At 36.6% G+C, this 21,922-nt stretch overlaps 1 protein-coding gene across 4 annotated transcripts; it reads left to right on the forward strand.

Moving 5' to 3' along the window:
• Positions 1–1,615: 1,615 nt before the first annotated feature.
• PIE1 (SNF2 domain-containing protein / helicase domain-containing protein) lies at positions 1,616–20,795 on the forward strand. Of its 4 annotated transcripts, none has more exons than XM_085720695.1 (21): positions 1,616–1,843; positions 1,960–2,051; positions 4,636–4,716; positions 4,811–4,921; positions 5,037–5,117; positions 5,210–5,298; positions 5,394–5,530; positions 5,606–5,670; positions 6,763–6,898; positions 7,589–7,687; positions 7,797–7,867; positions 7,951–8,085; positions 9,656–9,691; positions 10,660–10,728; positions 10,842–10,904; positions 10,995–14,061; positions 14,500–14,564; positions 14,657–14,715; positions 14,973–15,741; positions 17,908–18,428; positions 19,744–20,795. In XM_085720695.1, the coding sequence occupies exons 2-21, from the start codon at positions 1,992–1,994 to the stop codon at positions 20,171–20,173; spliced, it is 6,144 nt and encodes a 2,047-aa protein (XP_085576821.1). In that variant the 5' UTR covers positions 1,616–1,843; positions 1,960–1,991; the 3' UTR covers positions 20,174–20,795. The 4 variants fall into 4 exon arrangements, with proteins under 4 accessions (XP_085576821.1, XP_085576829.1, XP_085576825.1 ...); XM_085720703.1 differs by having other exon boundaries at positions 14,976–15,741; XM_085720699.1 differs by having other exon boundaries at positions 5,609–5,670.
• Positions 20,796–21,922: the final 1,127 nt, after the last annotated feature.

The raw sequence follows: 21,922 nt of genomic DNA on the forward strand, positions 1-21,922 counted from the left end.
TGGTTGCATATGGACAGTGATGAATTAGTATTTTGACCTATCAGTATGGTTGTCTTTTTGTAAGTCTTGGGATGTGGGTGTTTTTATGTTTGAGTTTTGTGTTCGAATGAGTCTCAGTTTTCTGTTTTATTTGTTTGAGTCTAGTTCTCTATTTATGGGTTCGGATTGGTTTGTCAATTTGTCTTTGCATGGTTTGTTTGGTTCAGTTTGGTTTGATTTGGATTCGCTTGGTTCAATTTGTTTGGTAGTTTGATGAGTCGAGTGCTCACAATTTGGTTTCTTCTTCCCCCTTTTTGATTCTTCAATTTAGTTGTTTGGTGAGATGAGTTCTCACACTTTGGTTGTTTGGTGAGTGTGTGCTCACAATTTGGTTTCTTCTCCCCCTTTTGATTCTTCAATTTGGTCGTTTGGTGAGACGAGTTCTCACACTTTGGTTGTTTGGTGAGTCGAGTGCTCACAATTTGGTTTCTTCTTCCCCCTTTCTGATTTTTCAATTTGGTTGTTCGGTGAGTCGAGTGCTCACAGTTTGGTTTCTTCCCCCCTTCTGATTCTTCAATTTGGTTGTTTGGTGAGACGAGTTCTCACACTTTGGTTGTTTGGTGAGTTGAGTGCTCACAATTTGGTTTCTTCCCCCCTTTTGATTTTTCTGATTGATTGCACTTCTGCCCCCTTTTGATTCTTCTGATTGCACTTCTCCCACTTTTGATGATTCTTTGGTTGCTCCTCTATTGGTTCTTCTGTATGATTGCTTCTCTCTATCGATTCTTTTGTTTGGATGGTTCTCTTTTTGATTAGTTGATTGTGATGGTTCTTGCTGCTCTCGCTATGAAGATAACTCACTTTGGTTGATGCTCTCCATTGGTTTTGTTACCAGCTGGTTTGGTTTATTTTTCTGGGTTAATTTGTAACAAGCTTAAAGCTTAGTAAGCTTCAGCTTGAGGGGTAATGTTAGAACTTTATATTTATTAGCATGTTTCTTCGTATTTTGTTTGACAAACTCACGATGCTTCTTGGTGATGCATCATGAGTTTGAGGGTAGGTGTTAGATAATAAAGTATCGAGCTATGTTATTGGGCTTTTATATTAGTAAGTTAGAGTCCATTAGGTTTATTATATATTCTCTTATAACATTTTGTAAAATTAAGCAATTGATATTCTAATGAAACCCTAGTCGTCGTTATTGTTATCTCTCTTTCTCTATTTTGTATCTGTATTGTTAACAAACAAACATTTATTAGTAAGTGTTAAAGAGCAATACTCAATCATTAACGACACAACAATACTAAACTTTTTTTTTATGAACAATCAAAGTAGAGCCATTTTTACATGTTAAACATCCATTTGTCTCGCCATAAGTATGACAAATCTTCATTCCCAATTTTCATAAAATATAATCTCTAAATTATTTTATGTCAAAATCACTTTTATTTTAATCCGTAACAAATGAACCCTTATTTTTTATAATTTTCTTTTGATTAAAAAATGAACCCTTATTTTTTATAATTTTCTTTTGATTAAAAAAACAAAAAAAACCGGTGTCCTCGAGATTAGTGACTTTAATCCAATCCAATACGACACCGTTTCATTAAAACTAACAACCTCTCCATTCCACGTCACCATTTAGCTTCTTCTAATTTCACCATCATCGTTTTCTCTCTCTCTTGGTTAGGTTTTTCCATCTTCCTCACTCACACTTTCACCATTCTCAACGCTCTTCACAACCACTTCGTTTCTCTCTTCTCTTCTCTTCTCGTTTCTTCATCATTATCACTATCTCCTTCTTCTTCTCACCGTTTTCCGACGCTAACTTCAACGAACGATTTCTACTTTTTCACTCTTCACGGTACGATTTCTTCATCCGAAACGCTTTTCACGTTTTCTTCACGCATCGAATTAGGTTATTTATCACTGTGAGTTTTATCAGTTTTTTTTTAATTTTTTTTAATTTTATGTAAATAGATATTATAGATGCTTGAGTTTTGGTGAATGCAATGGCGTCGAAAGGTCCAAGGTCGAAGATTGATCCTGAGTATAAAGCTAAACGGCATAAGGTTAGTTATTGATTTTAATTTCTCTGTTATTTTTTTGTTTTATTTTTAAAAAAATTCGGTTTCATGCATTATTTTGATGTGGAATGATGTATATTGTAGTTGATTATTTTGATTATTTTTTGCTATGTTTGTTATTGTTTCTTTAATTTTGAGACTTGGCTTTTTTCGGTTTCATGCATTATTTTCCTCTGGAATGATGTATACCGTAGTTACTGATTTTGATGAGTTTTTTGCTATGTTTGTTATTGTTTCTTTAAATTTGAGGCTTGGTTTTTTTGGTATTTTGGAAATTTATTTCGGCGGATCGCGTAAAAATATTGTTTGTTCAAATTCCGCTACGTGACAGTGCTATAGCTGCTATTTGACAATAATTATGTATTGCGCTTTTTGGTCATTTTGACATATATACTAGTGTTGTCAATTGTGGGTAGCGAAAAATATCTGTGTGTTCAAAATCAAATTCTGCTACACTATATAGCTATAGAGCTGCTATAGCCACTACTTGACAATACTTTGTATTAGATTACGTATCGTGTAACAATAGTGGTTTGTTAAAATTCTGCGATATTATAACACTATAAAGCGCTATAGGTGCTATTTGACGACACTGATTTATTTATATTCAACAAACGGGTGAAATTAGAAATTAGGGTGCAGTAAAACTAACTGATATAAAACTTATTGAGATTGGTGAGTAGAATTGTTTGATGCAAATAAGCACAGAAGAGATTAATAGAGATGAAAAGGTAGAGGTATGGAATTGAGGTTAGGTTTTCGTTGTGTTTATAAAAGGTGTGAAAGTGAGTGATTGCTCTTTAATATGCTAACAACATAGGTTTCTTTGGATGAATCTTTTGCTTTATGGATTAATCCATTTTTTAGTATGAAAGGGTGATATCCTTTCCCTACGTTAAGGTTGTTTGGGCGAGTGTGTGAAATTTAAATTGTTGCTTTTGTGAGAGAATTCAGTGCAGGAAGGAAAGCGAACATAAAATGAAAGGAAGTTATAATTATTATAGGGAGCAGAGAGAAATTAGGATCTGCAAAATTGATCTGAACACCATAGCAGAATCTGACAACTCCATAACAGAACAATAGACTAACATATCTTGTTCCATGACATCTGTAACTAAATTCTGCACTGTATACATGCAGCTTAGTTGAGCGCTAAGCTAAACTAATTGCAATGACATGAATTGTAAGAAGATATTGTTAACACCAGTGGTGGAGTCAGACATGCGAGCTTTTGCTGATATAACTTGAATATACTTCGGTGTTGAGCATATAGATGAGCTTCTCAATAAGGGAAGACTAACTTCGTCATCCTCAAAGACTAGAACCCTAAGGCAGTGGTGAAAATTTGTTAGAACCTATGATGCCTGGATACTTCAAAATAGGAGAAGTATCTGTGTCGGTTACTGATACTCCTAGGATACTTACGGATATGTATCCTCGAAGTATCAGATTGTTTTTACTATTATTTTAAAAATTATATATTACTGAATACGTTTGAGACACTTCATGGATACTCCTAAGATACTTTCGGATAAGTATCATCTCATTTGCTTTAACTGAAAGTTATCTTGATTAGGATTGTAGCAAAACATTCAAACCAATCACGAGGAGCTAGTTTGAGCCCATGGATTCCTTCGTTTAACTTGTAGACTAGGGGTTTGTGTGTGTCTTCAAGTGTAGGGGTTGGTGCATGTGTATTTTAATCTAGGAAGGAATACATTGTTAACATCTAGTTTTGCGATACTTGGATATGCCATTTGTGATTAGATTAGAGCCTTTCGTTGACATCTCCATAATTTTGTGGATTGTTGTTTGCATTCAATCTTAAAGTTTTCTAAGTCAAAATATGGTGTCAAGATCTATTACTTAGTCTATTGATGGAGATCCCCCCTTTTGGGATGGGGTCCTAGTAGATGCAAGAGCCCTTTGGGTTTGAAGCGTGGATTGTAATAGGCTTTCTTACCATGAATTGAAATTTCACTTGTTTATTAGAAGAATGGGTGCAACATGATCGAGCTTTCGTGGTCAATACTCAATAGGGGTTTCGATATCATGTCATGAGCAAACTATTCCAAAAGCTTAGGATGATAACACATGAATTGTTTTATTTTATATTTCTAGTACTAGATATAAATTTCTCTGTCAATCCTTACTCCTTGTGCTAGCTTTGAGGTTGAGTTAGACACAGCCCCTTGGTAATTCAACTATGGTATCAGAGCCTCTCTGGCCAATGATTGAGTTGAGTTAGATCCTTCCCGCTTGTACTCTTCTAAATAAATGTTAAATTTAAGCACAATGTAGGTGGGCATCTGCATTTTCCAAGCTTCAAGTAAGGGGATGTTGCATGAGGAGAGGTGTTAGATATAAAACCATTCATTTGCTTTTACCCAACAACTTAAGCTTTTGGGATAGTTGGTTCATGATGAGAGTTATAAGAAAGGAGATGAGAAATACTCACCCAAAAGAAGAAGAAAGAAATCATCAAATGGGAACTTTTTATTATTTTATTTTTTGCCAGTATTCCTTGCTTCCCATTTTCTTCTTAAATTATTGAATTTTGCCGTGTCAGGCTGTTGAAGCTTCAAGGGAGCCTAGACGACCCAAAACTCATTGGGACCATGTCTTAGAAGAGATGGTGTGGCTATCAAAGGTACCTACTTGTTTCAACTGCAACATCTGAAATGATTTCTACGGTGTATATTTTAGTTTATATGATTTTGCTTGCTATGCTTTTTGTTTCGCAGGACTTCGAGTCAGAGAGGAAATGGAAATTAGCTCAGGCAAAGAAAGTTGCTTTAAAAGCCAGCAAAGAAGGCATGTTAGATCCAGCTACAAGGGGTGAAAAGAAGATGAAGGTTCTGATTTCTCTTCTATAAATAAATTGTTTACAGAAAGCTTTTAATCGTCACTGTGCACGTTTTTTTTTACCCCCACTGCACTGTTGTGTGATGAGAACTGCATCTTGTACAGGAAGAAGAGCAGCGGTTAAGAAAAGTTGCACTAAATATTTCTAAGGATGTTAAGAAGTTTTGGACAAAAATAGAAAAGCTGGTAATATGAATTATTAAAATGATTTGATTGCTGGCATCATTTTCATGATTGCCCTTTGATGTCCTTCATTTCATCCTTTATTGTGTTCCTAGGTTCTTTACAAGCATCAAATGGAACTTGATGAGAAAAAGAAAAAGGCACTTGACAAACAGCTTGAGTTTCTTTTAGGGCAAACTGAGAGGTAGTTTCCTTTTATTTTTGCTGATTTTCTTTTGCAATAACAAGCAGTCTACTTGGCTCTGACATTTTTTTATTTCAAATTTCTTTTGTTTTCAGATACTCAACTATGTTGGCCGAGAATCTTGTGGATGCTAATGCACCAGCAGAGAAAAATTCTGCAGAGCATCAGATGAGTTTTCAATGCAAAGATATAGGCGGAGACATTATCAATGAACCTAAGGAAGCTAATGTTGGTGGGTAGAGAGATGTAGCCTTAAAGTTACAAGTAGAAATTACTTCCTTCTCTAACTTCTCAATCCATTTTGTAGCAGAGTATAAACCTGATGCACCTGATCATGATGAAGAATATGATGTACAATCTGACGATGTATCGGTATTTTTTTTCTTTCCTGAAGACCATTCTCAGATTCTTTACTTTTTTGACATGTTTGCCTAAGATTTTAACTTGTCTCTCAGACGCCCGGATAGATTTTCTACTTTATAATATTTATTTTATTTATTATATCAAGTGCATGCCATCATCATTATTTTGGAATTTATTACAGAACACTGACAGGTTCCTATTGGTGCCATTTCACTCTGCATGAGCTTTAAAATGGCTTTGATGTTTTGTTAATCTGCCCATTGTTTGACTGAAATCCATATTTGTTGGAAAAACTAATACCAGATTCCTGCTTCATATGTTTTGTTACTCTGCACATTGTTTGTTCGACTGAATCCATATTTGTTGGAATAGTTATTACCAGATTCCTGCTGCATGATAATGGAAATTGATCGTGCTTTGCCTTCATTCTGACATTGAAACAAATATTTAGTCTGCTTGCTAGTTTAGATATATAAGGTTCCACTACACAGGTTTATTTTGGCTGTTTTACAACCAGAGATAAAGCTATGTTATTTTGTTTTTATTTTAAAAACATTATTTAATATGCTTTCTGTATTTTCTAATTGTGACATATTTAACTTATTCATATATTATAACGTCATTTGATTCATGTAGTTGAGTCCCTTTAGTGGGATATAAGCTTTTTGGTTGACTTCTAGTTGTTAACTTTGTTTTAAAAAAATAGGGGAAGTGGGAAATTTTATCAGTTAAAAGTGGCACTAATGGCCATTTACAACCGTCCCCGAAGGGATTTGAGCTAAGTACCTTGAAGCTGCAAGGCTAAGCTTTTACAACTGAGTTAGCACCTTAAGTGTGAATTTTCTTTTCTCTTGTTGTTAACTTACCATGTGCTAAAAAAAATTGTATCTTTAAAACAACATTATGTAATAGGATATCTGCATTTTCTAATTAGGAAAATTTTAATTTAACCATCTGCGCATGAAAGAGTATTTTGCAACCATCATTTTTCTATTGGAAGTTGAACAACACCATTACCGTCTTTCTCATCTGATTATCATGTTTATTGTTCCAAATGGGTGAATACTGGTCCAATCTCATATATGGACTTAATATTTTCAGGATGATGATGAGCAAACGCTCGAGGAAGATGAGGCTCTTATAACTAAAGAAGAACGGCAAGAGGAATTGGCAGCTTTGCACAGCGAAATGGATCTTCCAATTGAGGAGTTACTCAAACGTTATGCTGGAGATAAAGGTGATTTTTCGTGATAAGAATTTTTTTCTTTTTTTTGACAGAAGCACAATTAACTCATATCATTAAGAAGAAAAGGTTCAATACAAGTAGGAGAATACTCAAAAACTTGGTGACTAGCCATATTTTCTTGTCACCTGATAAATTTCACCTCGAAGTTGGAATTTATAGATAACTGGTTCTTAATAACAGAAACTATTGCATAAAACTCAGAAGCTCCATGTGGTTGCGTTGAGAGGGCGTTAACCAAAGTACTAGAATCTGATTCAAAAATCACTTTACCCCACCCCTTAGCACGGGCAAATCGGATAGCTTCCAAAAGGGCCATCAAGTCTTCCTCTAAAACCGACATATGTGCTTGCTGCCACATCGTTTGCGCTGCTACAAACGTACCTCCTGATTCACAAAGGCAGCATCCCTAGGATAAGAAATATTCTATTTGGTAGAGGGATAGGATATGAAATTTTTATTATATAAACCAACCTTTTTTTCATTATGGAATTCTTTGTTGTTCTCACTTAGTGGAGGGCAATATAAACGATATAAAAGTTTTACTTAGCGATAGCTAGGATGGTCAATATATACCTTTTTTAAAAGAAAACCATTTGGTGGCCAGCTCTGACGCAGTATATCTAGTGTGATTACCTTAATAGACTGGATCATTTATTATGCCATTGGTTTCTTTGCAATTAGGAGAATTGGCAAGGCAGGAAAGTAGTCCAGAGAGTAGTGAAGATGGTGGACAAATAGTTAGAACTGGTGATCCTGATGGTCAGGAAGAACTTGCATCAGGTATGCGGTCTTTTTAATTTGCACAAGTTATGAACCCACTTAGTGGGATAATGCTTGGTTGTTGTTGTTGTATGCTTGTTTCTGACATAGGCATGTCTAATATATGCAGAAAATGGAGATCATATATCTATCAGCGAAATATGTACAAACGACTCCAGCACGGTCCTCGGTCGACGTTGTGTAAGTTGTATGTGTTTAATTTCACCGCGTTGAATGGCATAGTGAGTTAAGGGCTTAGTGTAATGCTCAGTTTTTAATTACAGGATGACAGTAACGGTGATGTAGCTACACCAACAAATAATCTATCTCAAAATGAGGTTCATCAATCTGAAAATCTCAAAGAGGTTCCCAGTGAGACAGCCAATGAAAATGTTCCATTTGATTTTTCTGACGAAGAGGTGAAATTTCATTTTTCTTGGCAAACATTTACGCTTGATCCATTTTTGGTTCAAGTTTCATTTTTGTCCTCTTTTTTTTTTTTTTTTTTTGTTACAGAGATATAATTCCCATTTGTTTTAGAATTGCTGCAATGCTTTCAAATTGTCAACTCTATTTGAGACACTATGGAATTTTCATATCAGCTCCTATCGGGCACCTCTTCATAATTCATTACTCATATCAATTATGATATAGAATAAATCCATCAGACAACTCAAGTGTCCATCTCTGTTTGATGTCTCAAAAGTCCATATTTGTGTTGACTTCATCTCCCACTGTTCTCTCTCTACCTTCCTCTCTCTCTCTCTCTCTCTCTCTCTCTCTCTCTCATGGAATTTCATTAATTAAGAAAAAAATTGGGAGATTAGTCACTTTAGTCCCTGAATAGGAAAGGAGTCGTCACTTTAGTCCCTGAATGCAGTTAAATTGCAAAATAGTCCCTGAATGTAGACTCTATTAGTCAATTTAGTCCCTGAATGTAGACTCCGTTAGTCAATTTAGTCCCTGAATGTAGGCTCTGTTAGTCACTTTAGTCCCTGAAATTGACCAACAGAGTCTACATTCAGGGACTGCTTTGCAATTTCTCATCATTCAGGGACTAAAGTGACTACTCCTTTCCTATTCAGGGACTAAAGTAACTAATTCCCCCAAAAAATTACTCCAAAATGACATCTTATTTAGTTCTTCAGGGATGGGGAACCACGGGCCAATTATCAAAAGTACATATGACTTCTCAATGCTGTTAGAAAAGAAGAAATGTTCATGCTGTTAGTGCATAATTATTGTTGAATTAATCCATGACTAGTAGTATTTTGCAACTTGACCAACCATTGTTCTAGTTCAGCTGTTCTCTAATTTCAATTTTAGAAAATATCAAGTTCATCTGGTCCTTTTTTTTTTTTTTTAATATATATTATCTTTTTTTAAAATATCACTAATGATACAAATTACTGGAGAACTAGATTGATTGGAGTACTTTTGTGAAAGTAGGCTCTAACCTGTGAGGCAACCCGGCCGACTGTATCTACAGATTTTATCTCAGGTTGATTTGGGCCAACTCACATACATGAGAAGTATAAAAATGTATTTCTCATTTCTCATAAAAAACATATCGCTAATATCTCTGCTTGGATGTAACCATAGGTGCTCTCACAGCTCACACTTGTGTTAAGCCCGTGGTGGACCAACCTGAATGGGCCAGGTTGATCCGTTCTCACAGATCTAGATTCAAGTGTTTGAGTGAATATAGTGAGACCAACTATGTTACTCCATAATGTTGCACTTAGATCTTTGACCTGCTTTACTTATATGTACCACACATTTCTGTTTCAATCAATATGAGCAATATTCTTCTTGCCTCCAATTTATTAGTTATATTTTTAATCTGAGTTTATATTATATCAACAATATCTATCCACTTCCTCACTCCTAAAATATTTTACCCTTTTAGCACTTTTCTTTTGCTATTATCAGCTTCCAACTACTTGCTTATGCTAACTGTTTTGTTGGTGTGTTATGAAATATTGTCAGGAAGACGGTGACTTTTTGTTTGGCACAGAGGATAAGGTACAACTGTGTGTGAGGACATAATTGTCATATTTCCATGTTTATGTTTGTTTTGATTGCTTTTGATCACCAATGAGGTAGATGTTGTTGGTAGTTACAAATGATGATTTTCAGCTGTATGTCTGAGCTGTGCTAAGAGATTTTCATAGCAACCACAACTGCTACCTTATGTCCTGGAAAACGTCAACGTTTTATATTTAATTATAAGATTGAAATAATACCTGAAGTTATGAATGGTATAAGGCTATTGGTATCTCCCTGTTTAATTGCACAAGTGATGCATAGGAACTTACATATACTTTAAACTCACTGGTGCTTACTACAAACAAGGCAGCTGAGGATGTGGGACAATATTTTTTTTTTTTTTTTCTGAGGGGGGTCAGTCTAATGTACTACAATTTGTGGAGAAATGTTCCTACATAATCTTTGACAGCATATCAATTATCAGCATATAACATTATCAATTGATATGAGTAGACGGATAACTTGGAGGTGGGTCCTAAATATCATGGATCCCACAACCTCAGCAAGGTCTTGGGGCAGTGAACCAAGTTCTATTCCCAAGCTAGATATTCACAATTATCCTAATTACTATTTGTTATGATGCTCAGTGTCCTCTAGTATGTGCAAATCAAGGCTTTGCACATGAAGAGAATCAGAGCTTTGCTATTAATTGTGTAACAGATGAACGGCTAGATGTGAAGTGATCGCCTTGTGACAAGACTTTGCTTCATAAGTTGTCAAATTCAAACGTTGTGTGATGAGTTTTTGCTAGTCAGAGTTATAGTTTTCTTCCATTCAAAATAAAGTTTTTCAGAGTCAAGAATGTGTTAAATACTTGTAATGGATAGTATTTTATATTAAAGAAGCCATGCATAATTTGTTTACCTATCTTGAAGGTTTTACTAATTTACTTGTTTTCATCTCTTGGTTGGCAACCTGTGTCTTAACTTTATTACAATGATCAGGACGATGAAACAACCTTATCCGAGGAAGAAAAACTGGACAGAGTTGATGCAATTGATCCAAAGGATGAGGTTAAGCGCTAATCAGCTTATTTTCCTTCTACGATACTTCTGAATAATAATATTTAGAGTTTAAGAATATTTACCAAAGTTTTCTATCCTCATAACAAAGCTATTATATGTAGATTGCATTACTACAAAAAGAGAGTGACATGCCTGTTGAGGAACTGCTTGCAAGGTATAAAAAGGTAGGTGGTATTCTTCTCTAGTTGTTACTTATGGCTGAATTCGTTATTATTAAAACCATCATTTCACTTTTTTCCTCTTTTACTTTTTAGGACCTGAGTGATGATTGGGATCAGGAAGATGAGTCAGATTGTGCTTCTGCTTCATCAGAAGACCAGCAGAATTCACCAGTCCATGATAATGCTAAGCAGAAAGATCCTGATATTTCTGTGGATGAAGTTATGAATTCCGGTGAGAAACTGGCTACCGTACAGACCCAGGCAGAGCAGGGGGAAGCACCTTGTGAAAATTCAGAGGAAAGAGAAAGTGAGGATATAATTGCTGATGCAGCTGCTGCTGCAAGATCAGTACAACCAACTGGAAACACTTTCTCCACAACTAAAGTGCGTACAAAATTTCCCTTTCTACTCAAGTACTCTCTTCGTGAATATCAACATATTGGATTGGATTGGCTCGTAACAATGTATGAAAAAAAGCTGAATGGAATTTTGGCAGATGAAATGGGGCTTGGAAAAACCATTATGACTATAGCTTTGCTAGCACATCTTGCCTGCGAAAAGGGGATTTGGGGTCCACATCTAATTGTGGTGCCAACTAGTGTGATGCTTAACTGGGAGACTGAATTTCTGAAATGGTGTCCTGCGTTCAAAATTTTGACCTATTTCGGAAGCGCAAAGGAGCGAAAAAATAAAAGACAAGGATGGTTAAAACCAAACTCATTTCATGTGTGCATAACAACTTATAGATTAGTTATTCAGGATTCCAAAGTTTTCAAGCGCAAAAAGTGGAAATACTTGATCTTAGATGAAGCTCACCTCATTAAAAATTGGAAATCACAAAGGTGGCAGACACTGTTGAATTTCAATTCAAAACGACGAATTCTGTTGACTGGTACACCACTACAGAATGATCTCATGGAACTGTGGTCTCTCATGCATTTCTTGATGCCCCATGTTTTCCAGTCACACCAAGAGTTTAAGGATTGGTTTTGCAATCCTATATCAGGAATGGTCGAGGGAGAGGAAAAAGTTAATAAGGAGGTTGTAGATCGCCTGCATAATGTCCTTCGTCCGTTCTTACTCCGTCGATTGAAGAGAGATGTAGAAAAGCAACTTCCAATGAAACATGAGCATGTCATATACTGTAGGCTGTCAAAGAGGCAGAGGAATTTGTACGAAGATTTTATTGCTAGCTCAGAGACTCAAGCTACTCTTGCAAATGCCAATTTTTTTGGGATGATTAGTATCATCATGCAACTTCGTAAGGTTTGTAATCATCCTGACCTATTTGAGGGCCGTCCAATCGTCAGTTCTTTTGATATGTGTGGGATTCATACTCAGTTAAGTTCTTCTATTTGCTCCATGCTTTTGCCTAGCTCCTTTTCTACAGTCGACTTAGAAGGTTTGGGTCTTCGATTTACTCATCTTGACTATAGCATGACATCTTGGGAGAGTGATGAAGTGCAAGCTATTGAGACCCCTGCAACTTTAATTATGGAACGCACTGATAGGGCTGACCTGGAAGTAATTAAGCCCGGACTGAAATGTCAGAAAAAGCAGTTAGGAACAAACATTTTTGAAGAGATTCAAAAGGCAATTTGGGAAGAGAGGATAAGAGAGGCAAAGGAACGTGCAACAGCTATTGCATGGTGGAACTCCTTGAGGTGTAAAAAAAGACCCATCTACTCAACGACTCTAAGGGACCTTGTTACCATAAGGCATCCTGTATATGATATTCATCAAAAGAAGGCAAACCCTGTTTCATACTTGTTCCCATCAAAACTGGCTGACATTGTTCTCTCCCCAGTTGAACGATTTCAAAGGATGATTGATGTGGTTGAAAGTTTCATGTTTGCGATTCCTGCCGCCCGAGCATCCCCTCCTGTTTGCTGGTGCAGTAAAAGTGAGACAACAGTGTTTCTGCACCCATCTTACAAGCAGCAATGCTCTGATATTCTGTCACCACTATTGTCACCCATCAGGCCTGCAATTGTTCGTCGGCAAGTATATTTCCCAGACAGGCGACTTATACAATTCGACTGTGGAAAATTGCAGGAGCTAGCGATTTTGCTGAGGAAATTAAAATCAGAAGGTCACCGAGCTCTGATATTCACTCAAATGACTAAGATGCTTGACATATTAGAAGCCTTCATTAATTTGTATGGTTATACTTACATGCGCTTAGATGGATCAACCCAACCAGAGGAGAGGCAGACCTTAATGCAGCGTTTTAACACAAACCCCAAATATTTTCTTTTCATCTTGTCAACTCGTAGTGGGGGTGTTGGTATCAATCTAGTTGGAGCTGACACAGTTATTTTTTATGATAGTGACTGGAATCCTGCTATGGATCAACAAGCTCAAGATCGGTGCCACAGAATTGGCCAGACGCGTGAAGTCCATATATATCGATTGATTAGTGAGAGCACCATTGAGGAGAATATTTTGAAGAAAGCAAAGCAAAAGCGCGCACTTGATGATCTGGTTATACAGAGTGGGGGTTATAATACTGAGTTCTTTAAGAAGCTTGATCCTATGGAACTATTTTCAGGTCATAGAACACTCTCAATTAAAGATACGCCGAAGGAGAAAAACCAGAACAGTGGAGAAGTTTCTGTAACTAATGCAGATGTAGATGCTGCATTAAAACATGTTGAAGATGAGGCAGATTATATGGCCCTGAAGACACGTGAACTGGAAGAAGCTGTGGATAACCAGGAATTTACAGAAGAAGCCAGTGGGAGACTTGAAGAGGATGAGTATGTAAATGAGGATGATGAGCCTCAAGAGTTGGGTGAATCTGTCTCCAATTTGAATAAAGAGAATGAATTAATGTTAAATGGAGGTGATCCTAACGAAGATAAACTACCCGCTGTTGTTGCCAAGGATGATGATGTTGACATGCTGGCAGATGTCAAACAGATGGCGGAAGCTGCAGCTGCAGCTGGACAGGCTTTATCAGCCTTTGAGAATGAGCTACGCCCTATTGACCGATACGCCATTCGTTTTCTAGAGCTGTGGGATCCAATTATAGATAAAGCAGCCTTGGAATCTGAAGCCAGGATTGAGGACACAGAGTGGGAATTGGATCGCATTGAAAGGTATAAGGAGGAGATGGAAGCCGAAATTGACGAAGATGAGGAGCCTCTTGTATATGAAAGTATGCACCTCTCCCTCCGAATCAATTTTTTTTGAAACTGTTGCTATTTATGATATATTTATGGAAGTATCCAAATAATATATCTCCAACATAGTTTTAGCTGATAAATTATAAGACATGCTATATAATAACCTATAGTTTATGTTGTTCTGCACGTTCATCAGACCTGGAACCATTTATAAACCTACTTAAGTTGCTTGTCCTTTTTACAACAACAACAACCAAGTCTTATCCCACTAAGTGGGTTGCTTGTCCTTTTTAAATGAACTTAAAATTTAAAATTGGTCTAAGGGATGAATTTCTATGCTTGTAATGTTTATTACCATATCAACTTATTCAGCTAATTAGTAGTCACAAATAAACTTCCAAATTTGTTTGTTCTGTATGCATGATACAATTGTGGGATTTACTACTATCTTTTCTTGGCCTGTATATTAGGCTGGGATGCTGATTTTGCAACAACGGCTTATCGGCAGCAAGTAGAGGCCTTGGCTCAACATCAGGTCTGTTGGATCAACGTTGATTTCCTTTTGTTCTCTTTCCTGACTTGTGGTTGTGGTTATGGTTTAATATGTTTGCTTTAATGTTCGTGTAGTTAATGGAGGAACTTGAATATGAAGCTAAACTGAAAGAGGAAGCTGAAGCAGATAAAAAGTAAGTCAGCACTGAACTTTCATTGTCTCCTCCTTCATTGGCTTTGAAAAAAATAATCTGTACTACCATCTCTATGGAAACAAACTTTGTCGCCTTATAATGTAATATCATTTTATGGACTGTGTTTACGTTGAGGGTAGGGTTTTTGTATTAATCCTGGCTGAAAATCTGCTTAGTTGTGATAGTTTGAAATAGATGGAAACAAGGTAACACTAAATATGAAAATACCTGAGATATCTGTATCTTCCATTTTTCAGCAGGACTCAAGCACCAAGTGAGTCAAAGCCCAAGCCTAAAAAGAAACCAAAGAAAACAAAGTTCAAATCTCTGAAGAAAGGATCTCTAACCTCTGGTGTAAGAACTGTGAAAGACGAGCTACGAGCAGTGCCAATGGTCATAGATGACGATGATGTTGTCACTAGTCCTGATTTTGTGTCTCCAAGTTCAAGTATGCATAAAAAACGCAAGAAGTCTAAATTAACAGCTGATGGTGAAGAAGAAAAGAGATCTAAGAAGTCCAAAAAGTCCAAGAGGGATCTTATTGACATCTATGATTCAGATTTAGAATCCAACTCGTTAGATATGCAGGATGAACATGCAGAATCAGATCCATATAAAAGTCTGGTTGTGTCAGAACAGAAAACAGTTGGCAGGAGTAGGATGGGAGGAAAAATAACCATCACTCCAATGCCTGTGAAACGTGTGTTTATAATAAAATCAGAAAAACTGAAGAAGGGAAATATTTGGTACAAAGATTGTATTCCATCAGCTGATTTTTGGTTGCCTCAGGAGGATGCAATATTATGTGCAGTTGTTCATGAATATGGTCCTAACTGGAGCTTTGTTAGTGAAATGCTTTATAGCATGACTGCTGGTGGGGCATATAGGGGGAGATTTCGTCATCCTGTCCATTGTTGTGAGAGGTTCAGAGAATTATTCCAAAAATACGTCTTGTTCTCTATGGACAATACAAATCATGAGAAAATAAACTCTACAGCCTCTGGAAAGGCTCTTAAAGTAACAGAGGTTAGACCTGCAATTTTAACATGTCTTGTATTTCCAATTTTATTATTTGCATGTCATAGTAGTGATCTCGTCTATTTTAACCTATCTTTGTATTGCAAATTTTATTTACTATGTTGTTTGAACTTTAAAGTTGTTTAAAGTTGTAGAGATCGGAAAATATAAACTATAAATTTTAGAAGTGTCTAATCTTCTCGTAATTTTAAAAGAACAGAGAGCTATTTATAGAGGCTTAACTGCGGTCTAAGCTTAACAGAATTCTGTTGCTACTAAGCTTAAAAACTCTTACTGGCAGTTGCTGCTGGACCCTTAAGTTATACACATCAGCTACACGGGTAGTCGGGTACACAGATATAAAGATGTACATATAACAGAAAATCTGACTTTGCTGAAAGAGCTTGATATTTCTGTTCAAGCACTCATCTGTGACCTCTTTTTTGTTTAGAAAAAGGTCATCAGCGAGAGCCTTCATATCTTACACATCTCATCTGAACAATAGTGTGCTGGCTTGGCCTATGATACATCTAAAACTAGCAATACAGCTGTCCCTATGTGGCTCGGCCTTGTTCCGCAACCAACATTCCCCCTCAAGTTGGGTCATAGATGTCGATCGTGCCCAACTTGAATCTTAATTTTTCATAGTTGGCTCTAAGGAGTGCCTCGGTCGAGATGTCAGCAGTTTGGTGACTTGAGGATTGTGCTGAAGGAAATTAGCCCATTATCAATCTTCTCCTCGATGAAGTGCCTATCGATTTCCAACTATAAGTGGCTTTTGATCTCAAATATGGCTGAAGTTTTGTCCACATTTGAGTAGGTCTCCTTGGCTGCATTCCATATTTTATGCAGCAGTATCGTAGTACATGAAATTTTCGTTTGACTCATTTGTCATGGAATTGAGTAACCATGATATCACTAAACTGCTCTTTAAGTTTCCACTTTGCGTGGTTTGGATCAGACTTTGCTGGCTGTTTAGCCTCTCCAGCGATGTAGTTGTCTTTACCTTTTCCTTGACGGTAGATGTGAACAGTTATGGCCCAGTAATGAGAATTGTTTTGGCATGCATGGTAGTGTTTCCAGCCCTGGCTGTGGGCTAGCATCAGAGATGCTTGAGCTTCTCAGATCATCGCCCATGAGAAACCTTTATTTTTCTTGTTACGGATCAGAAGTTCAAAACTTTTGCTCTGATACCATGTGAAATTCTCTGTATTTCTCATTGATATGATACAAAACACATTAGGGTATAAATAACCTAGGGTGTATAATCAAATAAGGAAACTAGTTACTCCAAATTAACTCCTATATTTACAAAAAAGAAAAATTCCACACAATTGCAAATGGAAAACAATTATCGCTATGATACAACTAATAATAACAATATAGCTGACTCTTAGTAACTCAGCCTTAATGGGCCTTTGGAGCGGATCCGAAACCAACAATTGATGGGTAGGGATTATAATTCTGTCCACACTTGAAGCATAATGAGTTCTTGGTAAGGCAGATTACATACATGGTACAACCATGGGGAGCCTCTAGAATTTTTTTTAGAAGCATTCCATATGGTTTTGGGCTCCTCTCCAGTCCTTTCAGAAACTGAAAGCGAGATGATCTTTAGGTACTCTCACACTCTTCACCCCACCTACTAACCATGGTACTAGCCAGTGATGATGTCCCCTGAAATCCTCCTTGCTCCCGCCAATTTACAGAGCTTCTTGTCATTGCAATTAAAGAGAACTTCCGCTCTACCAATTGCACAATAGAAACCATCTTAATTGATTGAGAGGTTCAAGGGTTTACACCTCTAATATGATATCTTTCTTCAACAGTATTGAGTTTAACTGGAATTGTTTACAAAGAACAACAGCACAGGCTCACAGCTACTAAGGGCTATATCCCTATGACTATTGGCACCTCCATGCTTTTTTCACCTTTATCAGACCCACTTATGCTCCTTGCTTAACAATTGGCACCTCCTTTCATCTTGGACCTGCAGGAATAGACTTGTAGGACTTTGGGCTTAGGTTTGGGTCCAGTTTACCAATCAGGGCAACCCTTGAAAGGGATCTGTCTTCTTGCTGTTAATCTAAATAAATTTTAATTCTTTCTCAATTTATTTTCCTCTTATCTCTATATCCTTTATTCATCGATCTGTAACATGGTCTCTTTTTGCAGGATAACATTCGAATATTGTTAGATGTTGCTTCTGAGCAGGCAAATAGAGAGTTATTACTGCAGAAGCACTTTTTTGCGTTGCTTTCTTCTGTCTGGAAGGTGGGGTCACGTGTTGACCGCAGGCAAAATCCACCTGCAACTTGCAATGGTCTCTATTTCGATCAGAGTTTTTTCACTTCAATTGGCCAGCACTCACAAAATCCCCCGATCAAACCCTATGAAAGGATGACGTTTGCTAATTCAGCCAAGAGCAAGAAGTTAATTGCAGCTGCACTGGATGACATGAGAAGTAGGCCAGAGAATGACAACATATTCCTCTCTAACCAGGGTGAAGATATGCCGGTGAGTGCAGATCAGGTGGATATCACTCTGGAGTTCCCGAAAGAGGAAAGTGATTCCTTATCCTCATTTCCATCTGTTATAAAGTTATCAATAAAAGGGGATGAAGCGCCACCGTCTTTAAAGCACACAAGAGATGATCATCTTAAAATGTGTTATTCTGCTGCTGAGAATCGTTTCAGGTACGGTTGAATGCATGTAATGGTTTTTAGTTCATGGTATGATGTGTCGATGAAGTTTGGAGTATCTGATTTAGTTTTTATCATTTATAAACTAAAATTCGGTTCAGTGGTGTGGTCTGTTCAAATTTTGCGAAGAATGTATTAGTTTTCATCAAGTTAAATACTACCTCCGTCTCTAATTATAAGACCCTTTTGATCAAATCACAGGAATTAAGAAAGTTGATATTAGTATTAAATTTGTTTGTAATTACAATTGCTTTTACAGTTTTATTCTTTTGAGGGAGAGTATTAGTTTATGTTTTCAACACAGTATTTATTATTGATTGAAGAAAAAGATAAAATAAATAGGGGTATGTTGGCAACGAAATAATTAATGTTGTTGGAAATACCAAAGGGGTCTTTCAAAAATATTTTCAAAAGGGTCTTATAATTAGGGACGGAGTTAGTATCAAATTATATCTTCCAGTAATTTTAGGTTCTTGTGAGTTGTCCGGCCTGGTTTGCTTCCGTATTTGATTTCCAAGAAAGCGTGTCGTTTGGCAAGGAACGGTTGACATATTCAATTATTCATATTATATCCTTTATTGTTTATCTGTACATTGGAGAATTGTTGGTCTTTTTCTTGGTTCTTCTGTTAAAATGTATGAATCAGTATTGAGATAAAAATTTGTCTGGAATATGATGTAACAACAGGGTTGATATTGGTGGTTGGAGACTGATACCCATTTTAGAGTATAAATAAACTGCTTATATTTAATTTCTGTTACATTGATTTGGTTGGAGACTGATACCCACTTTAGAGTATAAACTGTTTATATTTAATTTCTGTTACATTGATCTGTTGAAGAGATACTTTTTGAGTTTTGACCTGTGTTTTTAACTTCACCCTTTGCAATTATGATCTTGGCTTATACAGTTAGCACTGTAGCTAGTTTGACTAGTCTGCTTTATGGGGAAGATCTGCATTTATTTTCACCAAAGTATACCCTTGTCATGCTGAAATGAAAATATTTATATTCTTTATCCAAGGGTGAATGATCCAATGAAGTATATGTTCTTTTTTGCTACTTCAGACCTCATTGAATTTCTTCATAATTTACACTTGTAAATTCTATGTGTACGTGAAATAAATCTCCATTGTTGCAGTTGGCAATTGTTTACCTCAACAAAAAATTAATTATGAAAATAATGTGGTTTTGATAGATCTGTCAATTTCCCTGAATGCTTAGTTTATGAAGTGTTCATTTTTTTCTTGGTTACTGTTGGAGAGTTTCTTATGGTGCTTCTCTTTTTTGTTTGCATGTTTTTCCCTCAGGGATATAACAAAAGCTTGTGAAGAAGACAGTTCTGGATGGGCTTCATCACCATTCCCGACAAATGATGCAAGGTCTCGACCTGGTTCCAAGATACAATCTTCTGGAAAGCAAAGGTCTTCCATCTCCGACATTACTAAGCTGTCAAGGTCAAAGACCAAAAGAGCTTCAGTGGATTCTAATGAAATGCATCGCCATCAGGCTGAGTTATTGCCGCCAGTGCTGTCGCTTCAGGAACTGACACTGGATCTCCCTTCATCCACTATGGACGAATTTGGATTTAACATGGATAACAATTTCACCTTTGATTTGAATGAGGAAAGTTCACTGGAAAGGGAAAATTTTGGAGTGGTCCCCCATGATTATGTAGCTGAGTTAATCCCAGGCCTTGATGATTGTATAGCATTCTCTGAATATACTGATATTGGATAAGGACCAAACCAAGCCTGAAATGCAGTTTTGTACGGCCCTTTGCTATTTAAGTACTGGCATACACTTGACAAGTTAGTCTTGGTCAGTTCATGAGTTACTGTGGGTTTCAATTGAAATTGTGCGTTCTAAAAGGTGCTCTTCTGGGCATGCCATTTTTGGATACACAGATACACAACCAGGTCAAAGTGAACACTGTTTTGCAGCTTGATTACTCTATGAAGTTATGTTGGCAGCGGATTCTAGCAAAACCAGTTTCGGGATGCAATAATATATGAAGATGCAGAATGCTGCCAATTTAAGTTCTCACTGGGAATTCTGTGTTGGTTTGGCTCTCCTGGATGAATTTAACAACACCATTTACCTGTAGGACGACCTAACGTAGGTACTGATTGTTGTAAATGAAAAGGTAAGAAGCCTTCATTTATGTTTAATCACCCTACCACGGCACATGTAGATGTGCCAGAGATAGTCATGCACACGTATATATGTTCTTAATTGAGGCATGCTTCTGGTTTAGTGCAAATTAGTCCTGTAGTGGTTGTTCATAAATCCCATTTAGGTCAATATTTGATTATTCTAATTTGAACGTTAGAAAATGAGTTATATCAATTGGTCATTTATATGCATGGAGTCAATCCTTAGTTTTTCTTTAAACATAGTTATGAATTTGGAGTCGAAGTGTGGTGCGATTTAAGAAACCTACATATCTCTATATCAGTAACGAGCCAACATTATATCAAAAAATAAAGTCACGAGAGCCAACAGGGTGGCAATTACATCCATTAATCCACCATTCAATCAATCCAGTCATTAATCCATGTAATCAATTCAATCAACAAAAAACTAGTTAATGGATGGGGTTATGTCTTTCAAATATTTTTTAAGACCCCATACTTTAAACAATATAAGGAGTTCATTGGACACAAAATTTAACATGTAAATGCGTTTATAAAAAAGTTTAAACTAAAAAAATAGGTGGTGTCTAGGGTGAGCTATCAAATAAGTGGTTCACCGGTGGATCACTTTTAGACACCATCAGATTAATTTAAAAAGTTTGGATGAGTTAGAGACAAGAATGAGAACACGTATTTCCTCACACAATCTCTACCCCACCCCCTCTCCCCCACTCATCTCTCTGCATCTGTTCAACTTCTGCCCTTCTAGAGATATCAATCCACTATCTGATCTACACCCAGATCAATCTGGGCAGCACTTTGGTGCCATTAATGACATTGTGCCATTAAATCTGGGTCATACAAGCACATTGTCATTGCATCTGGGCCACACAAAACATCTATCTTGGTGCCATTAATGATCCAGATTTAATGGCACGGTGCCATTAATGGCACCAATGTGCTACCCGATCAAATCTGGCCAAAAAATTCTTAAAACTCTTCATTTTGGCAATCAAAACCCTTAATTTCATATCTAAGCATTTCATGAAATATAGATTTTGCACAATAAAAAACCTTACTTTCAATTTAAAATTATATGGCTGCTCTTGCATCTCGAAAGAGAAAATAGATTTTTTTAAAAACATAGATTTTTAAACAAACATATCAAACCTTGTTGTTCCTTCACTTTCTATAGTCATCATTCACATCTTAATAAAAGAAAACAGATTTGCGATTTGATTAAATCGGCTGCGGATTTAGACTTTGCAAGGAAGTTCATTCCTGCTGAATTTCCTTTAGTCTTGTTTGAAATAACTCCCATATCCATAAAATACATCTCAAATGGTCGGGGTGA

This window comes from Medicago sativa, chromosome 1, assembly GCF_051527215.1.
Source record: "Medicago sativa cultivar Bolivia chromosome 1, Bolivia_mono, whole genome shotgun sequence".
Taxonomy (NCBI): Eukaryota; Viridiplantae; Streptophyta; class Magnoliopsida; order Fabales; family Fabaceae; genus Medicago; species Medicago sativa.

Excerpts from the sequence above, each read along its gene's own strand:
- PIE1 (XM_085720695.1), top strand. The coding sequence starts at position 1,992 with ATGGCGTCGAAAGGTCCAAGGTCGAAGATTGATCCTGAGTATAAAGCT. Across the intron at positions 9,692-10,659 it reads TGTTTGGCACAGAGGATAAG|GACGATGAAACAACCTTATC; the intron begins GTACAACTGTGT and ends TACAATGATCAG. Across the intron at positions 18,429-19,743 it reads GCTGCTGAGAATCGTTTCAG|GGATATAACAAAAGCTTGTG; the intron begins GTACGGTTGAAT and ends TTTTTCCCTCAG.